Raw genomic sequence first — 26,248 nt, forward strand, 5'->3', positions numbered from 1 at the left:
ACCTTCTCACTGTTCCTCGTTCTCGCTTGTCCTGCCATCGTCACCCCTGGCCCACAGCTTACCTCTGATCCAGAACACCCTTCCTCCTCAAATCTGCCAAACAGTCACACTTCCTCCCCTCCCACCCCCCTTCAAAGCTGTACTGAAAGCTCACCTTCTCCAAGAGGCCTTCTCAGACTAAGCCCCCTTTTCCTCAGTTCCCTCTCCCCCCACCTCACCCCGACTTGCTCCCTTTGCTCTACCCCCTCCCTGCCCCACAGCACTTGCGTACATATGTACATATCTAGAATTCTGTGTATATCGATGCCTGTTGACTTGTTTTGATGTGCATATATCTATAATTCTATTTACTTATATTGATGCCTGTTTACTTGTTTTGATGTCTGTCTCCCCCCTTCTAGACTGTAAGTCCGGTATGGGTAGAGATTGACTCTATTGCTGAATTGTATTTTCCAAGCATTTAGTACAGTGCTCTGCACACAATAAGCGCTCAATAAATATGGTTTAATGAATGAATGTGAGAACTGAAAGGGAAGAGGGTGACGATATTGCCAGAAATGGGGAATTTGGGAAGAATCAATCAGTGGTGTTCATTGAGTTCTTACTGTAAGGGAGAGCATAATACAGCAGAGTTGATAGACACATTTCCTGCCCACAGAGAGCTTACAGTCTACAGGGGGAGACAGACATTAATATAAATTGTGTGTGTGTGTGTGTGTGTGTGTAAATGTTGTGGGGCTTAGGGTAGGGTGAATATCAAGTGCCCAAAGGGAACTGATCCAAGTGCATAGATGACCCAGTAGGGAGAGGGAGTTGGGGAAAAAAGTGGGCTAAATTGGGGAAGTCCTCTTGGAGGAGCTGTGACCTGAGTAAAGCTTTGAAGGTAGGGAGAGTAGTGGTCTGGCATATATAGATGGGGAAGGAGTTCCTGGCCAGAGGGAGGACATGTGCAAGGTGTCGGTGGCAAGATAGATGAGGGAAGAAAGGAGACTTTGAGGAAAAATAGAAGTAATTTAGGGCATACTGACTTAGAGGTTGGTGGCAGGCCACACGTTTGGGGTTGTCTTAAAAGGCAAGAGGAAAATATGGGTTCAGTAATGGAAGAGAAACCATGCCAAGAGGGGTAGGTTTTGGAGCCTTCTACAAAGAGGTGGTGATAGCTGAAGCCTTGGGAGCAGATGAGCTTCCCAAGAGAATGAGTTTAGAGCAAGGAGACCACCCTCCAGAGCAGAAGGCTGCAGGATCTCCTCAGTCAGAGGGATAAGAGATGGAAGCGGAGCCACCAAATGAGACTTTAAAGAAGCAGGGGGAGGAGCTGGAAGTATAAGTAGCCTTTTTGGATTCATCCATTCCCAGTTTTGCCTAATAGTAATAGTGTTTATTGAGCACTTACTGCTGTGGGAGAGAAAACACAAGTGGGAATTAACGACAGTCCCTGTCCCTCTGCGGGGGGCTTGCAATGTAAGAGTTTTAAGGAGGGGAAGGGAAAGAAACAGCGTGGCTTAGTGGAAAGAGCCCGGGGTTGGGAGTCAGAGGTCATGGGTTCTAATCCTGGCTCTGTCACTTATCAGCTGTGTGACTTTGGGCAAGTCACATAACTTCTCTGTGCTTCAGTTACCTCATCTGTAAAATGGGGATTAAGACTGTGAGTCCCACGTGGGGCAACCTGCTTACCTTGTATCTACCCCAGCGCTTAGAACATAGTAAGTTAGTAAGCGCTTAACAAATGCCATAGTTATTATTATTAATATAGAAAACACAACACGAACAAATACATAAAAGAAGTTCAACACCTCGGCAAGGCTGGAGGAATCCAAGAGCATGCAGGGAGCGGGGATGCTGAGCAGCGAGAGGGAAGGTGGCAGTTACCACAGTGTTTTCCTTTGCAGCGAGAGAGGCGTCCGAGAGTATACAGGAGCAGCTTTTGTCCCCAGCCCAGTGGGCACAGAGCGTCCCGGCAGCAGGGACCCTCGGTGGCAGTTACCTTGGGGCTATTTTCAGCAGCAATGGAGATGTCCGAGAGCAGCGTTTATCCCCACCCCACGGGGCACGGAGCATGCCACGGGCAGGGACCCTAGGAAATGGGAGGGAAGGTGACTGTCACCATGGTACTTTTCTCAGCAGCGATGGAAGAGATGAGGACCAAGTCTCCAAAGCCTCATGAACTTTAGCCATGCTTTTTGAAATCTGTTTTGGGGTCAGGGCCTCAAAAAGCAGATACAATCTGTGAAAACAGCAGCCCTGGATGTTTCTAAACATGATGCTAAATGTTTCATGAAGGGCAGGCCTGGGCCTTCAGCCAAGCCAAGGCGAGCCACCTCCCAGGCTCCGCCGGCCGGACCATGCCTTCTTTTCTAGACGGGGATGGGTGGCTACACTTAGCCAGGGCCGTTAGAGGGCAATGAGGGGGATCCTGCTCTTCCTTTTGTTATTACATGAAAGGGAAAGGACCTAGAAGGGCAGTATTGCCCGCAAGGAGAGGAAGCCTTGCAGGATCAAGCACAGGAGGCTGGAAACTGAAAGTGCCCCCGAGAGTTGCTGGGGAGGTGATGGAACAAGGAGCTGGCCCCCCAGGGCAGGGACAGGAAAGCCTAGGCAACGGGGACGAGGGTGAGCCAAACCCAGTGGCCGCTGGCCAAGGGGTCAAGGAAGGGAGGCCTTTGGTACTGGATCCCTGGGTGGCCCAAGATGCTCCAATGGACAAAGACTGGGCTTTCAGTATTGAAAGAGCTTGGCAGTTAGACCAAGGATTTAGGGGGGCTCTCAGACCTTGAAAGCTCCTGCTCTGCATCCACACAGGATCGAAACCTCCAAGTTCAGCGGGAAGTGAGACAGAGAGGAGCCCTCGGCTTTTTCGTAGAAAGTGAAGTCTTAGCTACTTGGCTCTGCACCTTCATTTTTGCGTTGCACAGTCAGAGCAGCAGTGGTGTGGACCGAGCAGGTGGACTGATTATCGTTTTAAGCAACTTTCGTCCTCACATTTCTCTTCTCCATAGCACTGATTATACACGTTCAATCAAGGAATAATTCAGTTGCTCTGGTAGGCATTCTATCTGTTCCACTCTTGTTAACATTCAGAATTAAGGAGAGATGAGTACATGCAATGATAGCTTTTCATGTCAAATGTTGTTGAAGATTGAGTACTTCTGACAGGGTGATCGAGGAAGTCTCCTATTTAGATGATTAATTATTGGGAAAACAGGTCACTACAATTTCACAGGTTTCATTTACAGTATTCTGGATTTTGATCATTTCTATCTGAAGTGACTGCTTTATCAAATTATGCATCAAACCAGAAAACTTTCTCTACCACCGATATCACTTAAGAATAATGTTCTGAAATGTGCCAAACAATGCAGTTCCAGGTTTGCAGGTGTCACTGTTTCGTTCCATGACCCCTGTAATGAAGCTTTCTGCAGTTTTCTAAGCACTGTTCCTGGAGCATTTAAATATTTGCACAGTTTTTAAATATTTTTGCCTATTGCCTGTAGCCTATTTTATGGTTCAGTGGAAAGAGCAACACTCTGAGACTTCAGAAGACCTGGAGTCTGTTCTGCTTGTTCTCAGCTAGAGAGGGCAAAGACTGCCTGTGCACTTCACAGTACGCTGCACCCCTGCCCGCCTACTTGATTGTTGGGTTCGGGGCCCCAGCAGGCGCTTGGCAGGCAGGGCAGAGTATGAGTGGCACCACACCACTAGCACAATAATGAATTCCTCCACAGTAATTATTTGTCCTGAAGTCTGACTGAGGTTCTTCCATTGTGCCTGTTGGGAGAGTCCATCATCACTAACATGGCACAGATATTTAGATTTCCTCCAGTCAGGGATATTTTTTGAGCCCTTGCTGCAGAGCACTGTACTTGGGAGAGAACAATATAACAGAATTGGTAGATGTGTTCCCTGCCCATAATGAGCTTCATGGAGAAGTGCCTTCCCCTATTTACTGTTTTGAGTTATTGGTAGCTATCCTTTAGGTTTTCAAAGAAAATGGGATGATTAGGATCATCATCAGTGTTTGAGCACTTGCTGGGTGTAGGGTGCTGTGTACCGGGCACATTATTATATTGGGTACAGAGCGCCGGCTGTGTACTGGGCACCTACTATGTGCTGAGCAGTGTGCTGGGTGTCCACTGGTCTGGAGACTTGGAAGCATACAATAGAGCTAAAAGACATGGCCCTTGCTCTTGGAGACAAACAGAAAGCGTGCTTACAAAGTACAAAAGGCATAGAAACCTGAGTATGCCTAAAATTAATAAACAGGAGTGAATGAAAGGTGGCCAAAGGGCTTGACCAGTGTGATAGGAATTAGGGAAATCTTTGTGAGATTATCTTTTTTTTTCTTTTTTAAGGGTGGTTTGAAGGTAGAAAGGGATTGGATTCATCTTAATTTGAGGTTGGGAGAGAGTTCCTTTCAAATTAAAAGGCATGGGCAGATGGTCAGAGTTGGGAGTATCGTTTTGAACTTGGGCATTTTGTCCAAGGTGGGAATCAAGAAAATAGTCTACTTTAAAAATGAAATAATTGCAACCTGAGTTGCGGGTGGTAATTCTATCCTTATTTTATTAAAGCAGAAATAAAAAGTCTAGACTAGCAGTTGCTATTTTGTAACATGTTACAAAATAAAGCCATAGTTTGTAGTGTAGCTGAAACCATAAAATTTCCAGATTGAGCTCCAACTGTGTCGAAAGGATAGTTCCTGCTGCATTACACTGGGCCTCTCCACCTATGTGAACTAATCTTTTGCGTGTGTCTCTGTTTCAGATCTGTGACAGTCTCGGCGGTGGCCCCGGAACTCCTCAGCACCAGAAAATGAGTGAACTTGACCAGTTACGGCAGGAGGCCGAGCAACTTAAAAACCAAATTAGAGTACGTATCAGCCTGGCCGCCCATTTGGACTGTGATCCTGCTCTGCGTGCCCTAGTCACGTTGCTTCAGATGGGTCACCCCAAGGCGCAGTGACCATGTCATTATAGAGAGTTGGGACAGTAAGATTTCGAGGGAGGTGTGGGGCAGGGGGTGCCGCCCTGGGCTCCAGCCCTTCTCAGGCCATGTCTTCCACCAGCACCATGTGGCCCACAAGCCAGTGGGATTTCAAAGCACAAGTGATGGCATGGCTTCTTAGCACTAAGGATTAGCATACATTTTTCTTGTGACTTTACATGCTTCCTTAGAGGATGGATTGCTTTAATGAAATAGACCTGGGCTGTAACACTTTTAGCCTGACTCAGCTATAAAGTGGAGTTCTACTCTGCTTGTAATGTAAATGTGGTGTTCAAACTAAGAGGCACCGAGGCTGTGTTCCCCACAAAAATGACCTTCAGGAGCTGCGGAGCCTGAGAAGAGATCATGAACCCTTTAAATGAGGTAGTTTGATAAATCTATAGTAGTTACATTATTACTTGGCCTCTTCAAAGCAGCATTTAGCTGTTAATCTAGCAAGGGGAATTAGCTTACTCTGCATTGAAATAGAAATGACAGGACAGAAGAGAAATACATGCCTAGGCCTTTCTTCCACTCACTGTTGAGATTTCCTGAAGATGGACACTTGTCTTCTGGCCTAATGCTGCAAGAGGACTGGGCCTTGGAAGAGGCCAAAGATGGGGTAGTGTTGGTAAAAGCAGGCAGATTTTTCAGACTAATGAAAATATTGGTCATTCCAGAGATTTATTTTGTGTGAGAGGAGGAGGAGAGCACCCACTTTGGAAGTCTGCATCAAAGTTTAGAGGACCTCTTTGTTCTACTATCCCCATCTTCCCTATCAAGAGCCCATTATTCTGACTGTGCTGCAGGGATGGTGAGAAATGCCACTTTGGTCACTTCCCAGTTGCACTTGGCAAAAGCTGAAATCACTGAGAATTGAAATGCACAAATTCCTGTATTCATAGAGGATTTAAAATTCTTCTCCCCTTCCCCCCGGCTTAAAAAAATTAAAAAATAAAATGTTGTCCTCTCCAGATCGATAAAAGTGTGGAGAAGGTGAGTTTAGGTGTCCTAAATTTCCCATGGTGGTCGTTGGGTGTATCGGTGATTTGCATTATTGGGCAAACATTTGTTGTATAAACTCTTCAATCTTCAGCATGCTAGTTTGTGTCGAAAGTCTGTACTTCAGTAGTTGGTCTGAGGTGGGTCTAGTTCCAAAAGTGTGAAAGGATCCTCATTTCTTTCCAGAAACACAGATCTATCCTTTCTATAATTTTAACTGTCATTAAAATAAAAAACCTGACCCTGACCAAGACAGCTTGTGCTTCATATCAATGCAGTTTGAAACTGCTATGGAATTTTTGTTGCAGATCAAAGTATGGGGGTTCTACTTCACACTAATTTAATTAGCTTTGTATTGGGTTATTTTTTTCCCCATGTCAGAAGCACTCAACTGCCAGCCACCCACTGCTTTGTGGTAAAATTGACAGGGAGTGTCTCAGGGCTGATGACTAAGAACATGGAAATCAGGATTTAGGTGGGTGTAAGGGTTTGTCTTAACCACTTACCTGGAGGGTTTGACTTTCATTTCTACTTTACCGTTAAATTTTGTGCCCAATGTCGTGTTACCTTATGGCCCTTAACTTTCTAATAGTCCGTCTAATAGTGATTTGACCTTGCTCATAAAACACTGAGCAAAGCATAAGATGCATTTTGATATTTTAGAAATCGGAGTTCATAAAGAGGGGCTACACCTCTAAAGGGCATACGATGTAATCCCATATGGGTTAGAAATTAGCTGGAGAAAGAAGCTGTAAATTCTGCATCACCTCACATTTTGAAAACAAAAAAATTTGCTTTTTGAGAACCAAATTTTAAAAAAACATTTACTCACAGATATATCAATCAATTGTACTTTTGGAGCTCTTACTATGTGCAGAGCACTGTACTGTGCGCTTGGGAGAGTACAGTACAACAGAATTAGCAGTCATGTTCACTGTCCATAACAAGCTTACAATCTGTGTGTATCAAAATAGCTGCTCAGAGTTACTGGGACACCTAAACATTGTGAGCCCCAGTGGTGGAAAACTGCTTTCTCCAGGACAGGTGTGACCCTTTGACACACTGGAGAAGCAGCGTGGCTCAGTGGAAAGAGCATGGGCTTTGGAGTCAGAGGTCATGGGTTCAAATCCCAACTCCAACTTTCAGCTGTGAGACTTTGGGCCAGTCACTTAACTTCTCTGTGCCTCAGTTACCTCATCTGTAAAATGGGGATTAAAACTGAGCCCCCTGTGGCACAACCTGATCACCATGTAACCTCTCCAGTGCTTAGAACAGTGCTTTGCACATAGTAAGCATTTAACAAATACCATCATTATTATTATTATTTGACTCTGAGGACGCAGAAAACTTCTGGGGACAAAAGGTGTAGCCCAGTAGGGTCAGACTCTGCTGCTAGTCAGAATTACTAAATGCCCTCAAGTAAAGTTTTATCCCTTAAAACGTATGGTTGCGTTTCTTCCGGTTAAAGCTAATCGAAATTGAGAAACCTTAAATCAGAATGGAAAGTGAGCCTGCTTTTAGTCTGTCCCTAGAGCGAGCACTGCCTGCCAGCGCAGATGAAATGGAGATGACTTATTAGTGCAGTTGTCCAGCTGCACTTCCAAAGTGTTGTTCAGAGTTGTCTTCAGATGACTAAGAGCAGAGTCTCCATGTTTCAGCACCAGTTCAAACAGGATCAGGCTTCACCGTGTCCTATTGTTTTGACTTGAACCACATCCAACGGGGTTTAAAAAAAAAAAAAAAGAAAACCTCAAACCTGACTTAAATGGGATGTGCTGGTTTGAATGTTTTCCTCATAGCCTGCTCACCAAAGAATTTGGTGATAGTCCTCAGACCCCATGGAAACCCTGCGTATGCATGGATCTTAGTTGGACAAGCGTGGAAAAACCACAGATGTTGAAGGTTTATTTGCCAGCCACCTCACGGTGGAAGCGCAGTGCAGCCTTTTGTATACCCTAACTTAAGAAGTGAAGATTATGTCTTCCTGTCTTCATTAATATTAGATTCCTTTAAACTGTTATGAAAGCTTGGCTCCAAAAAGATGACTGCTTCCTGCATTTGGGGGCTGGAGCAGTCTGTTCAGAGGATTGTGTACAGTCCAGCATTAAGGGTTCAGTCAGCTATTCCTATGCAAAAGCAGCCATTTGGTTTAAATGGAAATTATTTTGAAGTTCTCTAAATCTACATATCATTTTCCTGTAAGTGTCCCCTCCCACCCGTGTAATGGAAATGTCCTCTGAAGGTTTATCCTGTCATGGGGTCCTTGGAATTTTGCAAACACTGAGTGTGGTGAATCAAATCACACGTTTCTTCGTGAATCTCTTACTTTAATTTATCAGAAGAGGCAGAGTTCTGTTCAAGACCTCCGCTCTCCATTATGCAGGGTACAGAATGTCAGCAAGAGCAGTGTTCAGAAATAACTATTAGGGTAAGCACTTGAAGAGGGAAGCTTAACGCTGAGAAAATTACTACTTTTTCAGAGAAACCTTTTATATGCATATATATTAAAGAAGAAAAGAGTTACAGGGGTCCATCCAGCATGGAAATACTTATGCATAACTCTTGCGGCACGAGAAGGAACAGAATATTTTTAATTATATACAAAGCGATGGATAGTGTAACCATTGAAGTGGGGCTAGAAAATGGACCAGTAACTGGGCCTAAATTTGACTGTTTAATTCTTGTTTGGTCAGATTTAAATAGAGACGTGCAGTCTCATTGAATATTTATATAAACACACACCAGTCTCGTTTTTAAAAAGCGAGAGAGTGAGGTGCCCACACACCTAGAGTGAGGTGCCACTAGGCACTCAGATGCCTTACCCTCAGTGTGGCCATGATCCGGCCAAGCTTCTTTCTTCTCCCCCCCATGCCTGCTTCTCTGGTCAGTGTTATCCACAGTCTCTGCCACTGCCGTAAGGAAAAAGAGCTGTTTATCCCCTGCTGCTGCCCAGATTTTTTTCTACAAAAACAATCAAAAAACTCCAGTGGTTGCCCATCCACCTCCATATCAAACTAAAACTCCTCACCATTGGTTTTAAAGCACTCCCGTCACCTTGCCCCCTCTCAGCCAGAATAATTCTTCACTCCTGTGCCTCAATCTCGCCTGTCTCGCCACTGACCCCCACTTACATTCTGCCTCTGGCCTGGAACACCCTCCCTCAAGTCCGACAGACAATTACTCCCCCCCCAACCACCTTCAAAGCCTTATTGAAGGCACATCTCCCCCAAGGGGCCTTCCCAGATTACACCCCACTTTTCCTCATCCACCATTCCCTTCTACATTGTCCTGACTCGCTCCCTTTGTTCTTCCCCCCACAGCTCCACAGCACTTATGTACATATCTGTAATTTTATTTATTTATGTTGATGTCTGTCTCCCTACCTTTAGATTGTAAGCTCATTGTGAGCAGGGAATGTCACCGTTTATTGTTGTATCGTACTTTCCCAAGTGCTTAGTAGTACAATGCTCTGCACACAGAAAGTGCTCAGTAAATATGATTGAATGAATGAATGGTCAAAAGCCACCTTATCAACCTGTAAGATAGCTTGTCTGGAGTGGCCTATTGCTTGGCCACTGCCCCCTCCAAATGAGTGTAGCAAGCATAGTATACTGTTGATACTTTTCCAACTCTTATTGTTGATTGGGTTATATTGTTGTGATGTGTGTCTGTCCTCCCCATTTTAGATTGTGAGTCACTTGTGGAGTTGATACAAGTTTATCAGGTTGGAGACTCCCACTAGGGTTAGGGTGAAGTAGAAGGGTGAACAAGTACTGAAAATGGATGGGCTCCCACTCTAAATCCCATGATTTAGCACTTATCTATATATGTATATATGTTTGTACATATTTATTACTCTATTTTACTTGTACATATCTATTCTATTTATTTTATTTTGTTCGTATGTTTGGTTTTGTTCTCTGTCTCCCCCTTTTAGACTGTGAGCCCACTGTTGGGTAGGGACTGTCTCTATATGTTGCCAACTTGTACTTCCTGCTTAGTACAGTGCTCTGCACACAGTAAGCGCTCAATAAATACAATTGATTGATTGATATTCTTGAAATTGGCCCCACGCTTAAGGTAGTTGTTTGTCCATTGTGAGTGCTTAATGCATGGCGTCTAGTAATAACCAACAGTGTTAGTGAATCATTTTTGAAATACAGTCTTTAAAATTTTTTCAAGGTACTCGCCCTCCTGCTAAAGCGTGGAATAGAAAATCTGAAGTTTTATGTGTAGAGTATAGAACAGGTGTAGATTTTAGAATTTTCATTTAAAATTTTGGTTGTCTTTAGAATCCTTAGCATTCGAATCTTTCCTTTCCAGAGTTGGTTCTCTGGTTCACCTTGGCTTTGGATTTGATCAAACACTGTGCAGCAGACACTCTGAGTGAAACAGCTTGTGCTTCACACATGATTGCCACAGAAGTTCAAATTTAGCCATTCATTGTATGTAGAACTGTGTGCACATAAAGTTTGGCACACTCAGTCTCTAACTTTCCACTTCTTTTTTTTTTTTTTTTTAACAGGATGCTAGAAAAGCATGTGCAGATGCAACCCTGGCCCAGGTAAGAAGCTAATGTACCATCTTGGGTTAATTACCGCAGCTTTTTAAAAGACTCTTTTGCATGGTGTTTGTGGGTTTCTGTTCCACTGTAGAGTATGATATATTCTCTGGAAAGCAAATCCTGCTAAGCCTTGGTGTGAGTTTGCCATGGTGCGCATTTGTAGAGCCTCATCTTGGAGCTTGTGGTACATTCCGGTATATTGACCTTTCAATGGCCATTGGATTCCTTTTCATATAAAGGAAATTTGAAAGAAGTAGAATATTTTAATAGCATTACCCGCTGAACTCCAGGGCCATGGCCCTGAAGAACTCCCTGACCAGCAGGGATTCCCATCCCTCAAACTCAAAACTCCCTGGTTGTTCTCTGATCCTCAACTATACTGCTAGTCTCGGGTTGGCCCTGAAAGTCCCTTTTGCCTGAGACCCATTTGGATCCAAAAGGCCAAGTTAGTTGCCCTGGTGAATGATCTCAAAACCAACTTCCCGGTGGCAGTAAAAATCTGCACCAGAGAAACCCACCCTGAATGGGTTGATCCGGGGCCTTTCTCAGAGTGTCTGGAAAAGTTTTAGCGAGTCGAAGTTTAAAATACCAAGTCCCTGAAGAGCTTCTTACTAAAGTGTGGAATGGTACTGTGCAGGCATTGAGGCCCAGCATTGTGTAGTTTTCTATATCTAGAAGATGACCTCATTTGTTTCTTGGTCACTAAGGCCTTTTGACAGTTTAAAGAAAAGAAGCAGAGTTCCGTACCCAGATGCTATTGCTAAATAATTGTGTTACATGGAGACAGGCAAGTATTTAGACATCTGTAAAATAGGGATATAACTTCTGGGCTCAGTAGACTATACAGGCCGATCGAGTGTAAATCATTCAGTTCATCATTGGGAATGTAATTTTGCTTTTGCTAGTGCTTTCTTGTAGTTTAGAGACTAACCGTTATATTAAAAAGTATAATGGCAGAAATATTGATTAGTTCCTCATTTAACTTTATTTTGCTTGCATATTATTAAGAAATCCTTTTGCCCCCTTCCCCGCACAGAACCCCAGTTGCTGCTAATGCTAGAAACCCTTATATTCAAAAGTCAGATTTTTTCATTCTTGGGTTGAGTTGATAGCTTGTCAGTTGTAAAAGGACACCAAGTTGGCAAGCCTTGACATGAAACGATTTTACAGAAAACACCCCTGTTGTAAAAGGAAAGGTTGGAGTCGCCTTAAAATAGAAAATGTAGAAGCTATGACTTTAAACAAAATCTGCCTCAGGAAGTGAACTTTCAACATATAAAGGTTGAGAGAATGGCAGTTGGACTTCTCTAGAGCAGTAGTCCCCAAATGGTTGGTCTTTATAATAATAATAATAATAATAATGATGATGATGATGATGACATTTGTTAAGCCCTTACTATGTGCAAAGCACTATTCTAAGCACTGGGGGGGATACAAGGGGATCAGGAGATCCTTTGTGGGGCTCACAGTCGTAATCCCCATTTTACAGATGAGGTAACGGAGGCTCAGAGAAGTTAAGTGACTTGTCTAAGGTCACACAGCAGACATGTGGTAGAGCTGGGATTAGAACCCATGACATCTGACTCCCAAGCCCGTTTATGACCCAGGGGAAAACCTGTTCGGCCTCATTTGGGTGGAGGAGTAGAGGGAACCTATAGTTAAAAGGGGATAGGGGAATGTTGGGGAGAAAGGGCATTCCTTTGGGGATAGTGGTGGGAAAGAGTGGGGGAAGGTGTTTGTTTTTTCCCGTGGTGATTGTTAAGCCAGGCAGTATGTGCCAGGCACTGTACTAAGCACTGGAATAGATACAAGCTAATCAGGTTGTACACAGGCCATGCCCCATGTAGGGCTCACAGTCTTAATCCCCATTTTACAGATGAGGTAACTGAGGCTCAGAGAAGCGAAGTGACTTACCCAAGTTCCCACCACAGATAAGTGGCTCCTCTGACTGCCAGGCCACTCCTCTTTCCAGTAGGCCACACTGCTTCTCTCTCTGACTGTAACTCTAGTGACCCAGTTGGCAGGAATGTTTTTCCTCTGTGTGGCTGGTAGAGTTTATAATATTGCCCATGAGCCATAGAAATCCCAACCCAGTGCTTACTCCGAGCCCTATATTTGAAAAGCCCGGCTTTAGAGACTGTTCTTTTACCTTGTCCCGCCTGGGGTTGGGGTATCCGAAAAGAAACAAATGGACGGTACCGTAAACATAGAGCTTAAAACTGCAGACACAGTTTCCGTAAATAATTTAAGCCTGCTGTTTCTGTTTCATCTTTGAGGCAGACATTTTCCAGTTGGCAGGAAGAGCATTTCAACATTGATAACTGGTCCATTAAAGCAGGTTGATAATGCTTCCAGAATCTTCAGAGTTCAATATCTTTCCCATTTAGATCACGGCCAACATTGATCCAGTGGGCCGAATCCAGATGCGCACCAGAAGAACGCTGAGGGGGCACTTGGCTAAAATTTATGCAATGCACTGGGGCACCGATTCCAGGTACGTTTATTGTCATCTGAAATTTGTTGTTTTTTAGTATGGCATGCTGTTCAATTTGAGCTGACTTCTTTGTCACAATATTTAAGGGGAAAGGGTGAAATTTAGAATGTGCTATATTCATGGGGCGAGAGGTATAGTTTGGATGAACAAAATCCACAAGCTCATTTTAGGTGAGATTTTTGAACTGCATTGTCACCATCTCATTAGAGAGCCTAACAGCGAACAAAATTGAATTATTTGAATTTCTCTTTTCCATTCCTCTGGGCTTACTGGTGCTCATGGGTGTGACTTTGCAGAGATGGCATTCTGCTTCACCTGCCTCATCCATACTTTTTTCTTACAGCTCAGTCCCCTCCATAAGATTGAGTGCCCTACACCCACGACCATTTCTTTTCTCTAAACCGAATCACCTCCCTCCTCCCACCATCCTGGGTACCATGGGTGATTGTCGTGTCCTGTCCTACATTCTCTTTAAACTCCTCCCTTTCCATTGCCCACCACACCTATTCAGGTGCCTCAGCCATCTCCTTGTTCCTTCACAATCAATCAATCAATCAATCGTATTTATTGAGCGCTTACTATGTGCAGAGCACTGTACTAAGCGCTTGGGAAGTACAAATTGGCATCACATAGAGACAGTCCCTACCCAACAGTGGGCTCACAGTCTAAAAGGGGGAGACAGAGAACTGAACCAAACATACCAACAAAATAAAATAAGTAGGATAGAAATGTACAAGTAAAATAAATAAATAAATAAATAAATAGAGTAATAAATATGTACAACCACATATACATATATACAGGTGCTGTGGGGAAGGGAAGGAGGTAAGACGGGGGGATGGAGAGGGGGACGAGGGGGAGAGGAAAGAAGGGGCTCAGTCTGGGAAGGCCTCCTGGAGGAGGTGAGCTCTCAGCAGGGCCTTGAAGGGAGGAAGAGAGCTAGCTTGGCGGATGGGCAGAGGGAGGGCATTCCAGGCCCGGGGAATGACGTGGGCTGGGGGTCGATGGCGGGACAGGCGAGAGCGAGGTACAGTGAGGAGATTAGTGGTGGAGGAGCGGAGGGTGCGGGCTGGGCAGTAGAAGGAGAGAAGGGAGGTGAGGTAGGAGGGGGCGAGGTGATGGAGAGCCTTGAAGCCCAGGGTGAGGAGTTTCTGCTTGATGCGCAGATTGATCGGTAGCCATTGGAGGTTTTTGAGGAAGGGAGTAATATGTCCAGAGCGTTTCTGGACAAAGATAATCCGGGCAGCAGCATGAAGTATGGATTGAAGTGGAGAGAGACACGAGGATGGGAGATCAGAGAGAAGGCTAGTGCAGTAGTCCAGACGGGATAGGATGAAAGCTTGAATTAGCAGGGTAGCGGTTTGGATGGAGAGGAAAGGGCGGATCTAGGCAATGTTGCGGAGCTGAGACCGGCAGGTTTTGGTGACGGCTTGGATGTGAGGGGTGAATGAGAGAGCGGGGTCGAGGATGACACCAAGGTTGCGGGCTTGTGAGACGGGAAGGATGGTAGTGCCGTCAACAGAGATGGGAAAGTCAGGGAGAGGACAAGGTTTGGGAGGGAAGACAAGGAGCTCAGTCTTCGACATGTTGAGCTTTAGGTGGCGGGCGGACATCCAGATGGAGATGTCCTGAAGGCAGGAGGAGATGCGAGCCTGGAGGGAGGGGGAGAGAGCAGGGGCAGAGATGTAGATCTGGGTGTCATCAACTCTGTTGGACTCTTCCTTGGAGCTCCCCCAGTAAGGTCCCCAATCCGAACCCTAGTCATGCCCCTCTCCCTCCATAGTCTCCTTTCATTACCTCCTTTGTCTCTGGTACTGCTCGCCCTAACAGGATCATTTATTTTAGGTTACAAGTTGGAGGAGCAACATGGCCTAGTGGAAAGGATACAGGTCTTAGAGTCAGAGGACCTGGGTTCTAATCCCAGCTCTGCCTCCTTTATGACCTTGGGCAAGTCACTTAACTCCTGTGCCTCAGTATCCTCATCTGCAAATGGGAATTCGCTACCTGTTCTCCCTCCTGCTTAGACTATGAGCCCCATCTGGGACAGGGGCTGTCAGACCTGATCACCTTGTATCTCCCCCAGCACGTAGAACAGTACTTGACACATAGTAAGCGCTTAACAAATGCCATTAAAATAAAAGTAAAGTGCCTTTAAAGTAGAGATCCTACATCTGTTCAGTTTGACTCTGAATTGCCCCGGCCCAGCACCAGTTGAGTCATTGGTAATATTGGATGATGAGAGTGGCCCTCGGGAATGAAGCAGGATACAAAGAGAAGAAACAGAGAGCCTGGATAGTTCAACTTATCAGTCCCTAAACAAGCAAAATTGGACCTCCCAATAATATTTGTAGGTAACGAATGCCTTTGGTCTCTCTAACCATTGACTCCGGACTGAGTTATGGTGCAACCCCAGCACAACTGCTCTTCACTTGTTAAAATGTTGTGTGAGTCAAGGTACACTGGGATGGGAGTCAGGAGATGTCAATTTTGTCCCTAATATCATCCCCAGCTCTGTCTGCAAGACATTGGACAACTGACAACCCTCCTCTCTCCCCGCTCTGCTGGTCCAGTTTCCACTGCTATAAATTGGAGTGGTCTGTACGTACCTGCCTCCCAACAAGGGAAGCCCAATGTGTTTATGGAAAAAATGGTATGGGGGAGTGATCGAGGGCTCCCTGGGGTGGATCACAGCGACTTTAGTGCCACTGCCCAGGTAGCAAAGAGCTCACATGCTCAGCAGTCCAGGTACCATCACTGGGACATGCCAGGAGCCTGAGGGCATCGGCAGCCATAGTACCCAGAAGGGAGGCTGTCCCAGTCAGGACTTTGGACCCAGGCAGGGTCTCATAGTTATCCTATTTGCCTACAGACTGGTTCATGAAGATCCCAAATATGAGCTATTTTTTGAGGCCCCAAACTAGGAAAAACAATCTGGATACCGGCAGCAGTCACTTAATCTGACTGTCTGCGGCTCTTGAACAGAGAGTCTGACCCTGTTGTCGGTTAAGTCTTGTCTCCGATCACCTTCCACAAGGATAACGAGATTACCTTCATTTTAACCTTTGGTTGACCTACCTATAATAAGGGTATTTCTAATCTGTTGAAGTTACTAAAGGTAATCTTATTAGTCTAATGGGAGTGATGTGATTCATTTCCTCTGTAGGGCAAAACTAGGGGAGTTTGATAAGCAGCCCTGAATTTGAGTAAAATGGTATAGGACAGAAGTAGAAATGGTGCTTGCCCGGAATTAATTCAGTTGGGCCTCGATGCATGTTTTCCCTATGTGTTTTGGATAGAACACAGTGGCGAGGTTAGTAGCACTCTTTTGACGACACATTTCAGTGTTGGAAGAAACGACTGTGCATGTGCGTGCAGCGTCAGAAACACGGTGAATTCTGCAGCAAGAGTTTTCCCGTAAAGGGGCGTTCCACACACCCTGCCCTGTGGAAAAACAATCTCCTCGAACAGGAAGAGATGTTTCACCAAGTGTGTCTGCGTGTGTGAGGACAAAGGACCGTGGCCATCCTAAGTGCTTAGCTAGCACTTAAGATAGTGTCCTGCACATTTACTGCACACAGTAAATGCTCGATAAATACCAGTGATTGATTGATTAAGCAATAGCCATTAGTCAATCAATCAATCAGTCGTATTTATTGAGCGCTTACTATGTGCAGAGCACTGTACTAAGCGCTTGGGAAGTACAAATTGGCATCACATAGAGACAGTCCCTACCCAACAGTGGGCTCACAGTCTAAAAGGGGGAGACAGAGAACAGAACCAAACATACCAACAAAATAAAATAAGTAGGATAGAAATGTACAAGTAAAATAAATAAATAGAGTAATAAATATGTACAACCATATATACATATATACAGGTGCTGTGGGGAAGGGAAGGAGGTAAGACGGGGGGTTGGAGAGGGGGACGAGGGGGAGAGGAAAGAAGGGGCTCAGTCTGGGAAGGCCTCCTGGAGGAGGTGAGCTCTCAGCAGGGCCTTGAGGGAGGAAGAGAGCTAGCTTGGCGGATGGGCAGAGGGAGGGCATTCCAGGCCCGGGGGATGACGTGGGCCGGGGGTCGATGGCGGGACAGGCGAGAGCGAGGTACGGTGAGGAGATTAGCGGTGGAGGAACGGAGGGTGCGGGCTGGGCAGTAGAAGGAGAGAAGGGAGGTGAGGTAGGAGGGGGCGAGGGGATGGACAGACTTGAAGCCTAGGGTGAGGAGTTTCTGCCTGATGCGCAGATTGATCGGTAGCCATTGGAGGTTTTTGAGGAGGGGAGTAATATGTCCAGAGCGTTTCTGGACAAAGATAATCCGGGCAGCAGCATGAAGTATGGATTGAAGTGGAGAGAGACACGAGGATGGGAGATCAGAGAGAAGGCTGATGCAGTAGTCCAGACGGGATAGGATGAGAGCTTGAATGAGCAGGGTAGCGGTTTGGATGGAGAGGAAAGGGCGGATCTTGGCAATGTTGCGGAGCTGAGACTGGCAGGTTTTGGTGACGGCTTGGATGTGAGGGGTGAATGAGAGAGTCCTTCTCCTTCGGAAGTCCTTCGGAAGGAGCACTGTTCTGGGAATCTGAGAACCTGAGTTCTAGTCCCAGTTCTTCCTGTAGCTGGCTGCTGTAGGTGAAGACTACACATTGCAGTGTACAGCCCTCCTGTCTCCCTACTCACTTGTGACACACTGTGCCCCAGCCAGAACATGTCTGGAAGGAGATGAGAGAGTGCGAATGGCATCGTGCTGGCCACTAAAACCCTAATTTCTAAGCACACATTCTCCGTTCTGATGTCTCAGGTATGGGATTCATCCTTCTTCCTGGACAGGGGACTCATTTATACTTCGCCATAAGTACTGTTTTAACTTTTAGAAAATGTAAAAGTATGAAAATGGAAGCTGAATTTTGATAATGTGGAAAATGCATATGTGATTTTTGGACCGAATCAATCAATCAGTCGTATTTATTGAGCGCCTACTGTGTGCAGAGCACTGTACTAAGCGCTTGGGAAGTACATGTTGGCAACATATAGAGACAGTCCCTACCCAACAGTGGGCTCACAGTCTAAAAGAAAAACATAGTGGATCGTAAATCATTGTGTCTTTAAATTGCCAAGCCCCATCAGAAGGCCATGGTTCCCAGTTTTACAGTAGAACTGAGTTCTACCCACTTACCAGTCCCTCGGTACCAAAAAAACTGGATTTTCTCACACTGTTTTGGCAGCTTTGCCACTCTCTTGAACCCAGAAGGTAACCCCACTGCTCCTGGGCAGGGGTGCCCAAGTTAGCTCTCCCAGCCCCCTAGAGTATTCCCAACAACCACAGGGCTGGGAGAAGGCTGAGGAAAGGAGCAGAGATGCCAAGTTGGCTTTACATTTATCAGGAATAAAAAGGAAGCACCATGGCCTTGTGAAATGATTGTGCCCCGCATGGGGCTCACAGACTTAATCCCCGTTTTACAGTTGAGAAAACTGAGGAACTGAGAAATAAAGTGACCTGTCCAGGGTCACCAAGCAGATAAGTGGTAGAGCAGGGACTAGAATTAAAACACAGGTCCTTCTGACCCCCGTGCCCGTTCTCTATTTACTGGACCACTTTCCTTCTCTTAAAAGCATTAAAGGTCCATTAAAATAATCATGGATCTTCTCTGATTCCCTGTTGTTCTGGTGAGTATTGCTCAGCCACCAAATCCACCTCAGATGCTCATGTCATCTAAAATGGATTACCACGAATTTTATTCCTCCTGGTTGATAAACTTCCCCAACTACACTTTGAGGGAAGCAGCTGTGCACGTGACTTGTGGTGAATGCCTGTTGGCCTGCTAAATCCTTGCCATTTTCAAGGGCATCACATTCTTCAAAAAATTTTTGGATAAGCAAGAGTAAAAAATCTTCAGAAGATCTTAGAGATTAGTTGTAGCCACTTCAGTCAATCAGTCACACTTTTTGAGCACTTTCTGTGTGCAGAGCACTGCACTAAGTTCTTGGGAGAGTACAATATAACGGGGTTGATAGACACATTCCCTGCCCACAACAAGCTTACAATCTACAGGCCCAGCAGGCATCGCTCACACCTTACCCCTCGCTCTGGGTTGTCTTTCTTTCACATGTCCACAGCCTCCCCATTCCCCCCACTCCTCTTAGAAGAAAGATCTGTTGTGGGGGTCTGACAACTGTACTTTGTAAGCTTAAATTCAAAACTCACTCACACATTGGTTAGTGGATGGGATTTTTCTTAAATGTGACCCCACTTCCCCTAAAGCCTACAAATTTAGTCCAGATCTCCCTTTCAACATATAAATCCCAACACTGAATAGGAGTGTGTTCAGAAAGCCACATTGGAAATGAATACAGCTGCCTTCGGGGGAAAAAGTGTGATTAGAAAAGGTCTTCAGCAAAGTTCTGTTTCTGAAGAAGCAGAGTTTTGTATACGCCTTGTCGTTCTACCATGCCAGGAAAGGACAGAAAATTGTGTATTAGAATTGTCTCCCTGCCTGGGGTCTCTGAAAGAGTGTATAGCCTCAAAGCTTAATGGATGTGGTTATATTTAGTTTATTGTTCCTCAGGAGGGAAGTCTGACATGAGCAATTATGTAAAGAAATGTTCGACTCCAGGCAGAATTGGCTGGGCCTGTTTGGATAGCTCATGCTCGACTACAGGCCGCCAATCCTGAGTCATTCCTAGAATGTGAGTCTTTCCTGGCCTAGCTGAAACGGAGGCTAGGTCCCATTTTCTGTCCCTCATCTTGGATTTTAGAGGTGCCTTTTGAGGCAGATTTGTGATTTCCATTATGGGATTTTCCTGTGTTGAGTCCACCAGAAGGCCCTCTGCCCTGCCGGTTTGCCTGAATCGTGCTGAGCACCAACTTTCTGCCCATGAAGCTTTTCCCAGACTCCCCACTTCGGAGCACTGTATTGAACAGTAGCTTTTCAGAGGAGAAAATGACATCTGAAAAGGGCATTTTTAACCTAAACAGTTGGGCCAAAACCCACGGTTGTGCTGACCCTGGGTTTGGGGTATGAGGTTGTGTGAGTAGAGGAGAACGAGCAGTCGATCAACAGACCAGCACCTTACGTCCAGGAGACTCAAAGCATCTTGCCTGAAGTGGGGTGGATGGCAGGGAGGGGAGTTTGGGGGTGGTGAAGGGAGTGGGTAACTTCACAAGGCTAAATGCCACGTTTCTGGGATTCTTAAATTACCCTGTGGTAGAGTGGATCCTGAAGTCTTAGCTGTCGAGCAGCTCTGCTTGGGCGATGACTAACTTTGTTGCCAAGTTGCTGCCAGGCTTCTAAGTGTTTACTTTGTCTTTGTCCCCAGGCTCCTAGTGAGTGCCTCCCAGGATGGGAAACTGATCATCTGGGACAGCTACACCACAAACAAGGTGAGAGAAACCCACAAACTTGCCGCTGCTTAATTAGCCTCAGTGGGAAATCCGCCGGGTGGTGGATGGAATGGGCCTCGGTGTTTTTTTTGTTACACGTCGCTCTGGGAAAGAGTGGAGGGCATCCAAATTGAGAATTGCAAAGAGGGGAAGATGACTGAAGCCAGGATTTAGGAAAGACTGCTCCCTGTCTAAGATCTGCTTCATTCGGTTGACCTGTCTGATGAGTACATCTTATCTCCAGAGGTGCTTCTGAGTCAGGAGAGAGTCCAGTTTCCCCTCTGCTCCCCAACTGGGGGGATTTTATTAGCCAGAAACCAATTCTGCCAGAAAATCCAGAATAGACCTCGAGACTGTAAGCTGCTTGTGGGCAAGGGAACGTGTCTACAAACTCTGGTTGTGTTGTACTCTCCTAAGCACTTAGTGGAATGCTCTGCACACAATAAGCTCCCGATAAATACCATTGATGGACTGATTGGAATCTGTGGAAATTGCGGGCTTGAAGTCTCCATTTAAGCAAGTAATTTCTTTTCAGAAGGGAGAGGTTTTAATTGAGCACTTGAGCCGGGTGAGTTGCTAAATCTGCATCGTTTCATGGGAATGTCATTTTTGAAAAGAGTGGGTCCAGTGTCGTGAATTTCAGTATGATGACCCAAAAGTGAAACAATCGGTAGCCCCACTGACTCCCTTTAAGGTGTTTAAGAAGGCTTGGGGGCACATCTCTGCAGCTGTATCGAGCACTGTGACCTGATGTGGCCGTGGACATACTGGGTACTTCTTTAAAAAAAGAAATTCAAAAGGGTCTGTAGTAAGTTGTATCAGAAAAGAGAGTTAAGTGCAATTTAGTTCCCTAAAGTTTTAGCCATAACGTACTGTCCTGCAGTGGACATTGGAGGACAGTGAAACTGAGCCCTATCTTGGTAAACAAAAGAAATTGCTGCTCAATAGATCCAGTTGTAATTAGGGGGTGTTGTGACTGCCCCACTTAACATTCCAGCTTTTAATAGAACTGCAGATGAGGCTGGGTTCTCAGCTGGAGGATGGCTCTGAAATTTTAATTCAGTCCTTGCTTAATTTGGCTGCACGTGCACGTTCTTCTCGAAGTAAATTTGGCTCTTGCAGGACCGGATTGCACCGTGTTCTGCCCCCAGAAGTGAAAGCTGGAGAGGATCTAAACCGGAGGGGCAAGATCTTGGTGTGAAGTGCCCCAGATTGGATCGGCCAGTTGACGAGGCATTGTCTCTTTGGTGCCGTTTCTAGGTCCATGCCATTCCGCTGCGCTCATCTTGGGTCATGACTTGTGCATATGCCCCCTCCGGGAACTACGTGGCCTGCGGCGGCCTGGATAACATCTGCTCCATTTACAACCTGAAAACCCGTGAAGGGAATGTGCGCGTGAGTCGCGAGCTGGCTGGGCACACAGGTGAGGATCCTTCTTCTTTAGCTGGCAACAAGCAGAATTCTAATTCTTCCCCCGGGTGTGTCGGGAAGCAGCATGGCCTAGGAAAGAGGCCAGGGCAGGGGGATCGGGAGAACCTGGGTTTGTCAACCCCAACTCCACCACTCGCCTGCTGTGTGACCTTGGGTGAGTCACTTCACTTTTCAGGGCCTTAGTTTTCTCATCTTTAAAATGGGATTTGATACCTGTTATCCCTCCCCTCTAGATTCTGAGGTCCATGTGGGACCGGGACCGAGTCAGCCTGCCCCCAGTGCTTAGCACAGTGCTTAACACATAATAAGCACCATGATTATTATTATTATTATTATTATGACGCGAATTTATCCAACCCTGATAGGCTACCCTTGCTGTCTTATCTAGGCCACTTCTCCACACACACTTGGGGCCCTCTGGCTCAAGGAAACAAGGCAGAGGGCTGAGGACTGCATATAAAACCTTGGGAATGGTAAATGTCATGGTTTCTCCATTCTCCGGCCAGCTCTACCACCTCCAAGGAAGTGGGAGAATGACCAGTCCCACAAGGTAGTCAGTAGCCCATCTGACCCAGTGCTGGCAGCTTAGCAGCATTTGGAAGAGCCCCTTTCATTGTCTACACTGTGGGCTGCTGACTGATGCCCGCGTTTTAACACTTACCACCCCCTCCTCTCAGTTGACTTGATAGTTGGCAGAAGGGATGATTAACTGGACCAAGCGCTAATCTCTCACTTGGTGCAGGCCCCTTAGGTGGTTTACTGCTTATTGACAATACACACCCCCTGCCCTTCACTCCTCCCGAGCCCTCTCCTGGATATACTTTGCTCTCACCTTGCCCTCCTCCAGTTCCTTGTTCACATCATCCCCAGAGCCGGAACCCTTAACCTTCCCCACTTTCAGAGCTCTCCTGGAATCCCAGATCCTCAATAGGTCTTCCAGCAAATTATCAGTACCCCTCATCCCATCAACCCTGTGAGTCCCCTTTTGCTCTTATGTATTTATTCCCTTCTTCATTACTTGGATGTGTATACATTCATTCGATCGTATTTATTGAGCGCTCCCTTTACCCCCACCCCATAGCACTTATGTATATGTACATATTTACAATTATATTACTTTTATTTATGATGTGTATATATCTATAATTCTATTTATAATGACACTACTGATGCCTGTTTACTAGTTTTGATGTCTGTCTCCCCCCTTCTAGACTGTGAGCCCATTGTGGGTAGAGCACTGTACTAAGTGCTTGCGAAGTACAATTCAGCAACAGAGACAATCCCTGCCCACAATGGGCTCACAGTCTAGAAGCGGGGAGACAGACATCAAAACTAGTAAACAGGCATCAGTAGCGTCATTAGAAATAGAATTATAGGTATATACACATCATAAATAGAAGTAATATAATTGTAAATATGTACATATACACAAGTGCTATGGGGCGGGGGTAGAGTAAAGGGAGCGGGTTGGGCAGTGGGGAGAGGAGGGAGATCAGAGGAAATGGTGGGCTTAGTTTGGAAAGGCCTCCTGTAGGACGTGAGCTTCCAGTAGTGCTAGTTCGGCGGATTTGAGAGGGGAGGGCATTCTATCATCATCATCAATTGTATTTATTGAGCACTTACTATGTGCAGAGCACTGTACTAAGCGCTCGGGAAGTACAAGTTGGCAACATATAGAGACAGGCCCTACCCAACAGTGGGCTCACAGTCTAAAAGGGGGAGACAGAGAACAAAACCAAACATACTAACAAAATAAAATAGAGTAGATATGTACAAGTAAAATAAATAGAGTAATAAATATGTACAAACATATATACATATATACAGAATATATATATACATATATACAGAATATATATATACATATATGCATATATACAGAATATATATATATATATACACACATATATATGTATATATACACACAGAATATATATATTCTAGGCCAGAGGTAGGACGTGGGCCAGGGGTTGACATCAGGACAGGCAAAAAGTATGCATATTCCGTATTTCTGTGCCTGTCTCAGTTTAAATGTAAGCTCCTGTGGGCTTCTTCTAGACTCTCAAGGGCTTAGTGCAGTACCCTCCCTCAGTAGTCACTCAGTTCGTATCATTTCTACTGCTCTGTGCCTGTTTTCCTTATCTGTAAAATGAGAGTTCAGTACCTTGTTGCCCCTTCCACCTACAGAGAGCCCCATATGTGACAAGGACTGTGTCTGACCTGATTAAATTGTATCTTACTCCAGTGCTTAACACATAGCAAGCACTTAACAAATACCACAATAATAATTCTCATTACAACTACAATGCTGGAGAAGATATTTCAGTAGACCTTACTGGGGGTGTGTTTCCTGTTGGACTTTCTTTAGTTTTACTTCCCTTTCCTGGTTTGTGTGGGTCATCCTTTCTCTTAGGTGTGTTTCCCCTCCCCGAACCAATACCAGCATTTGAATTGCTGCTTCCCGGGCACTGCACAGTGCAACTTAAGGTTTGATGAACCCAAAACACAGACCAGCAAAAGGCCACATAGAAACAACCACATGGTTTTGGGAGGGTGGATGGTCCACATCCCCCCAAATTTAGCTCTGAGCTTTTTTTTTTAATCGTACTTATTGAGCTCTTACTCTGTGCAGAGCACTGTACTAAGCGCTTGGAAAGTACAATTCAGAAACTGAGACAGTCCCTGCCCAATAACATGCTCACAGTCTAGAAGGGGAGAGACAGACATCAAAACAAGTAAACAGGCATCAATAGCATCAATATAAATAAATAAAATTATCGATGTATACACATCATTAACATAAATAGAATAATAAATATGTACACATGCACACAAGTGCTGTGGGGGTGGATAGAGCAGGGAGCGAGTTGGGGCGATGGGGAGGGGAAGAGGAGCAGAGGAAATGAGGGGCTTAGTCTGGGAAGGCTTCCTGGAGGAAGTGAGCTTTCAGTAGGGCTTTGAAGGGGGGAAATGTGCTAGTTTGACGGATTTGAGGAGGGAGGCCAGAGGTAGGATGTGGGCCAGGGGGTCGATGGCAGGACAGTTGAGAACGAGGCACAGTGCGGTAAGCACCAGTGTGCAGGCTGGGCTGCAGAAGGCGAGAAGGAAGGTGAGGTAGGAGGGGGCGAGGTGATGGAGAGCTTCGAAGCCAATAGTGAGGAGTTTCTGCTTGATATGGAGATTGATAGGCAACCACTGGAGATTTCTGAAGAGGGGGGTCACCCCCAGAGCATTTCTGTAGAAAGATAATCCGGGCAGCAGAGTGAAGTATAGACTGAAGTGGGGAGGGACAGGAGATTGGGAGATCCGAAAGGCTTTCTGCAGTCCACCAATCATCCTAGGGAGTTCCAGCTGTGGTCTGTGGGTCACTGATGACAAGTTGACAGCCCTCACCTGGTTTGGGGTAACTCGTTTTGGGCAGGGAACACCTACTTTATTATTCATTCATTCATTCAATCGTATTTATTGAGCGCTTACTGTGTGCAGAGCACTGTACTAAGCGCTTGGGAAGTTGGCAACGTATAGAGACGGTCCCTACCCAACAGTGGGCTCACAGTCTAGAATATTGTACTTTCCCAAGCATATAGTAAGCACTCAGTAAATACCATTGGTGGATTGATTGATTGGCTGATTGATTAAAACAAAAACTTCTGAGGGGTCTTTGACCCAGCAAATGCCAGGGTGCTGCACCTCTAATCAGAGATGAGGCGCACTCAGCCTCCAAAGCTCTGAAACCAAGCCTCGTAAATCTGATCTGGGTGACCTCATATGAGGCACGGTCAGACAGGACTCAAGGGGGGGGCTGGGTGAAATTGGCATTCCTTTAAATTCATCGTGGATTTTGACCAGTGGCAGGCATTACTGGTTTGGGGGTGAAATTGCTCTCTCAGAAGGTGGGAAAATGATCATTGGAAGCCCCAAGAGTTGAAATGGTATCAGGGAGTTCTTCTCTGAGAATGATAATGATAATCAAGAAAAATCAGGAGTTAACTTTACAAAGTATAGCTGTGTCAGACCCTCACCACAGATCTTTCCTCTGAAGGTGGGGGGGGTCTGGTTGTCTGTGCTCTCTTTCTCTCTCTCCCCCTCCCTCTCCCTCTTCCTCTCTTCATATATAGAGAGGTGCATTCTGAAGCGTTGGCCATCTTTATTATTTTTATTGATAATGTTTGAACACATACTCTGCCCATAGCACTATATTAAGCACTTGGAAATGTGCCCCTAAGCTTCTTAATTGTAGGCAGACCCTCTCCATAAGATTTTATAATCTAGTGGTGTGGGAAAGAGACAAATACATAAAGCTAACTCATAAATATCAAAACTATCCCTAACCCTCCCCCGACCCCCTCACAACCATGAATCCAGAAACTGCAAGACCTTCAACTCTCCGCAGTATATTTTAT

The 26,248-nt window shown here is 45.5% G+C and overlaps 1 protein-coding gene across 3 annotated transcripts in view; it reads left to right on the forward strand.

The window, feature by feature from the left end:
- The window catches only part of GNB1 (G protein subunit beta 1), a 110,028-nt gene that overhangs the window by 65,551 nt on the left and 18,229 nt on the right, over positions 1 to 26,248 (forward strand). For all 3 annotated transcript variants that reach the window (XM_038746306.1, XM_038746307.1, XM_038746308.1), the window contains 5 exons: positions 4,762 to 4,866; positions 10,508 to 10,546; positions 12,934 to 13,040; positions 20,351 to 20,414; positions 21,675 to 21,837. In XM_038746306.1, the coding sequence (XP_038602234.1) occupies positions 4,810 to 4,866; positions 10,508 to 10,546; positions 12,934 to 13,040; positions 20,351 to 20,414; positions 21,675 to 21,837 (430 nt within the window). In that variant the 5' untranslated portion in view covers positions 4,762 to 4,809. The remainder of the gene's footprint in view (positions 1 to 4,761; positions 4,867 to 10,507; positions 10,547 to 12,933; positions 13,041 to 20,350; positions 20,415 to 21,674; positions 21,838 to 26,248) is intronic.

The sequence above is a fragment of the Tachyglossus aculeatus genome, chromosome 5, assembly GCF_015852505.1.
Source record: "Tachyglossus aculeatus isolate mTacAcu1 chromosome 5, mTacAcu1.pri, whole genome shotgun sequence".
Lineage (NCBI taxonomy): Eukaryota > Metazoa > Chordata > Mammalia > Monotremata > Tachyglossidae > Tachyglossus > Tachyglossus aculeatus.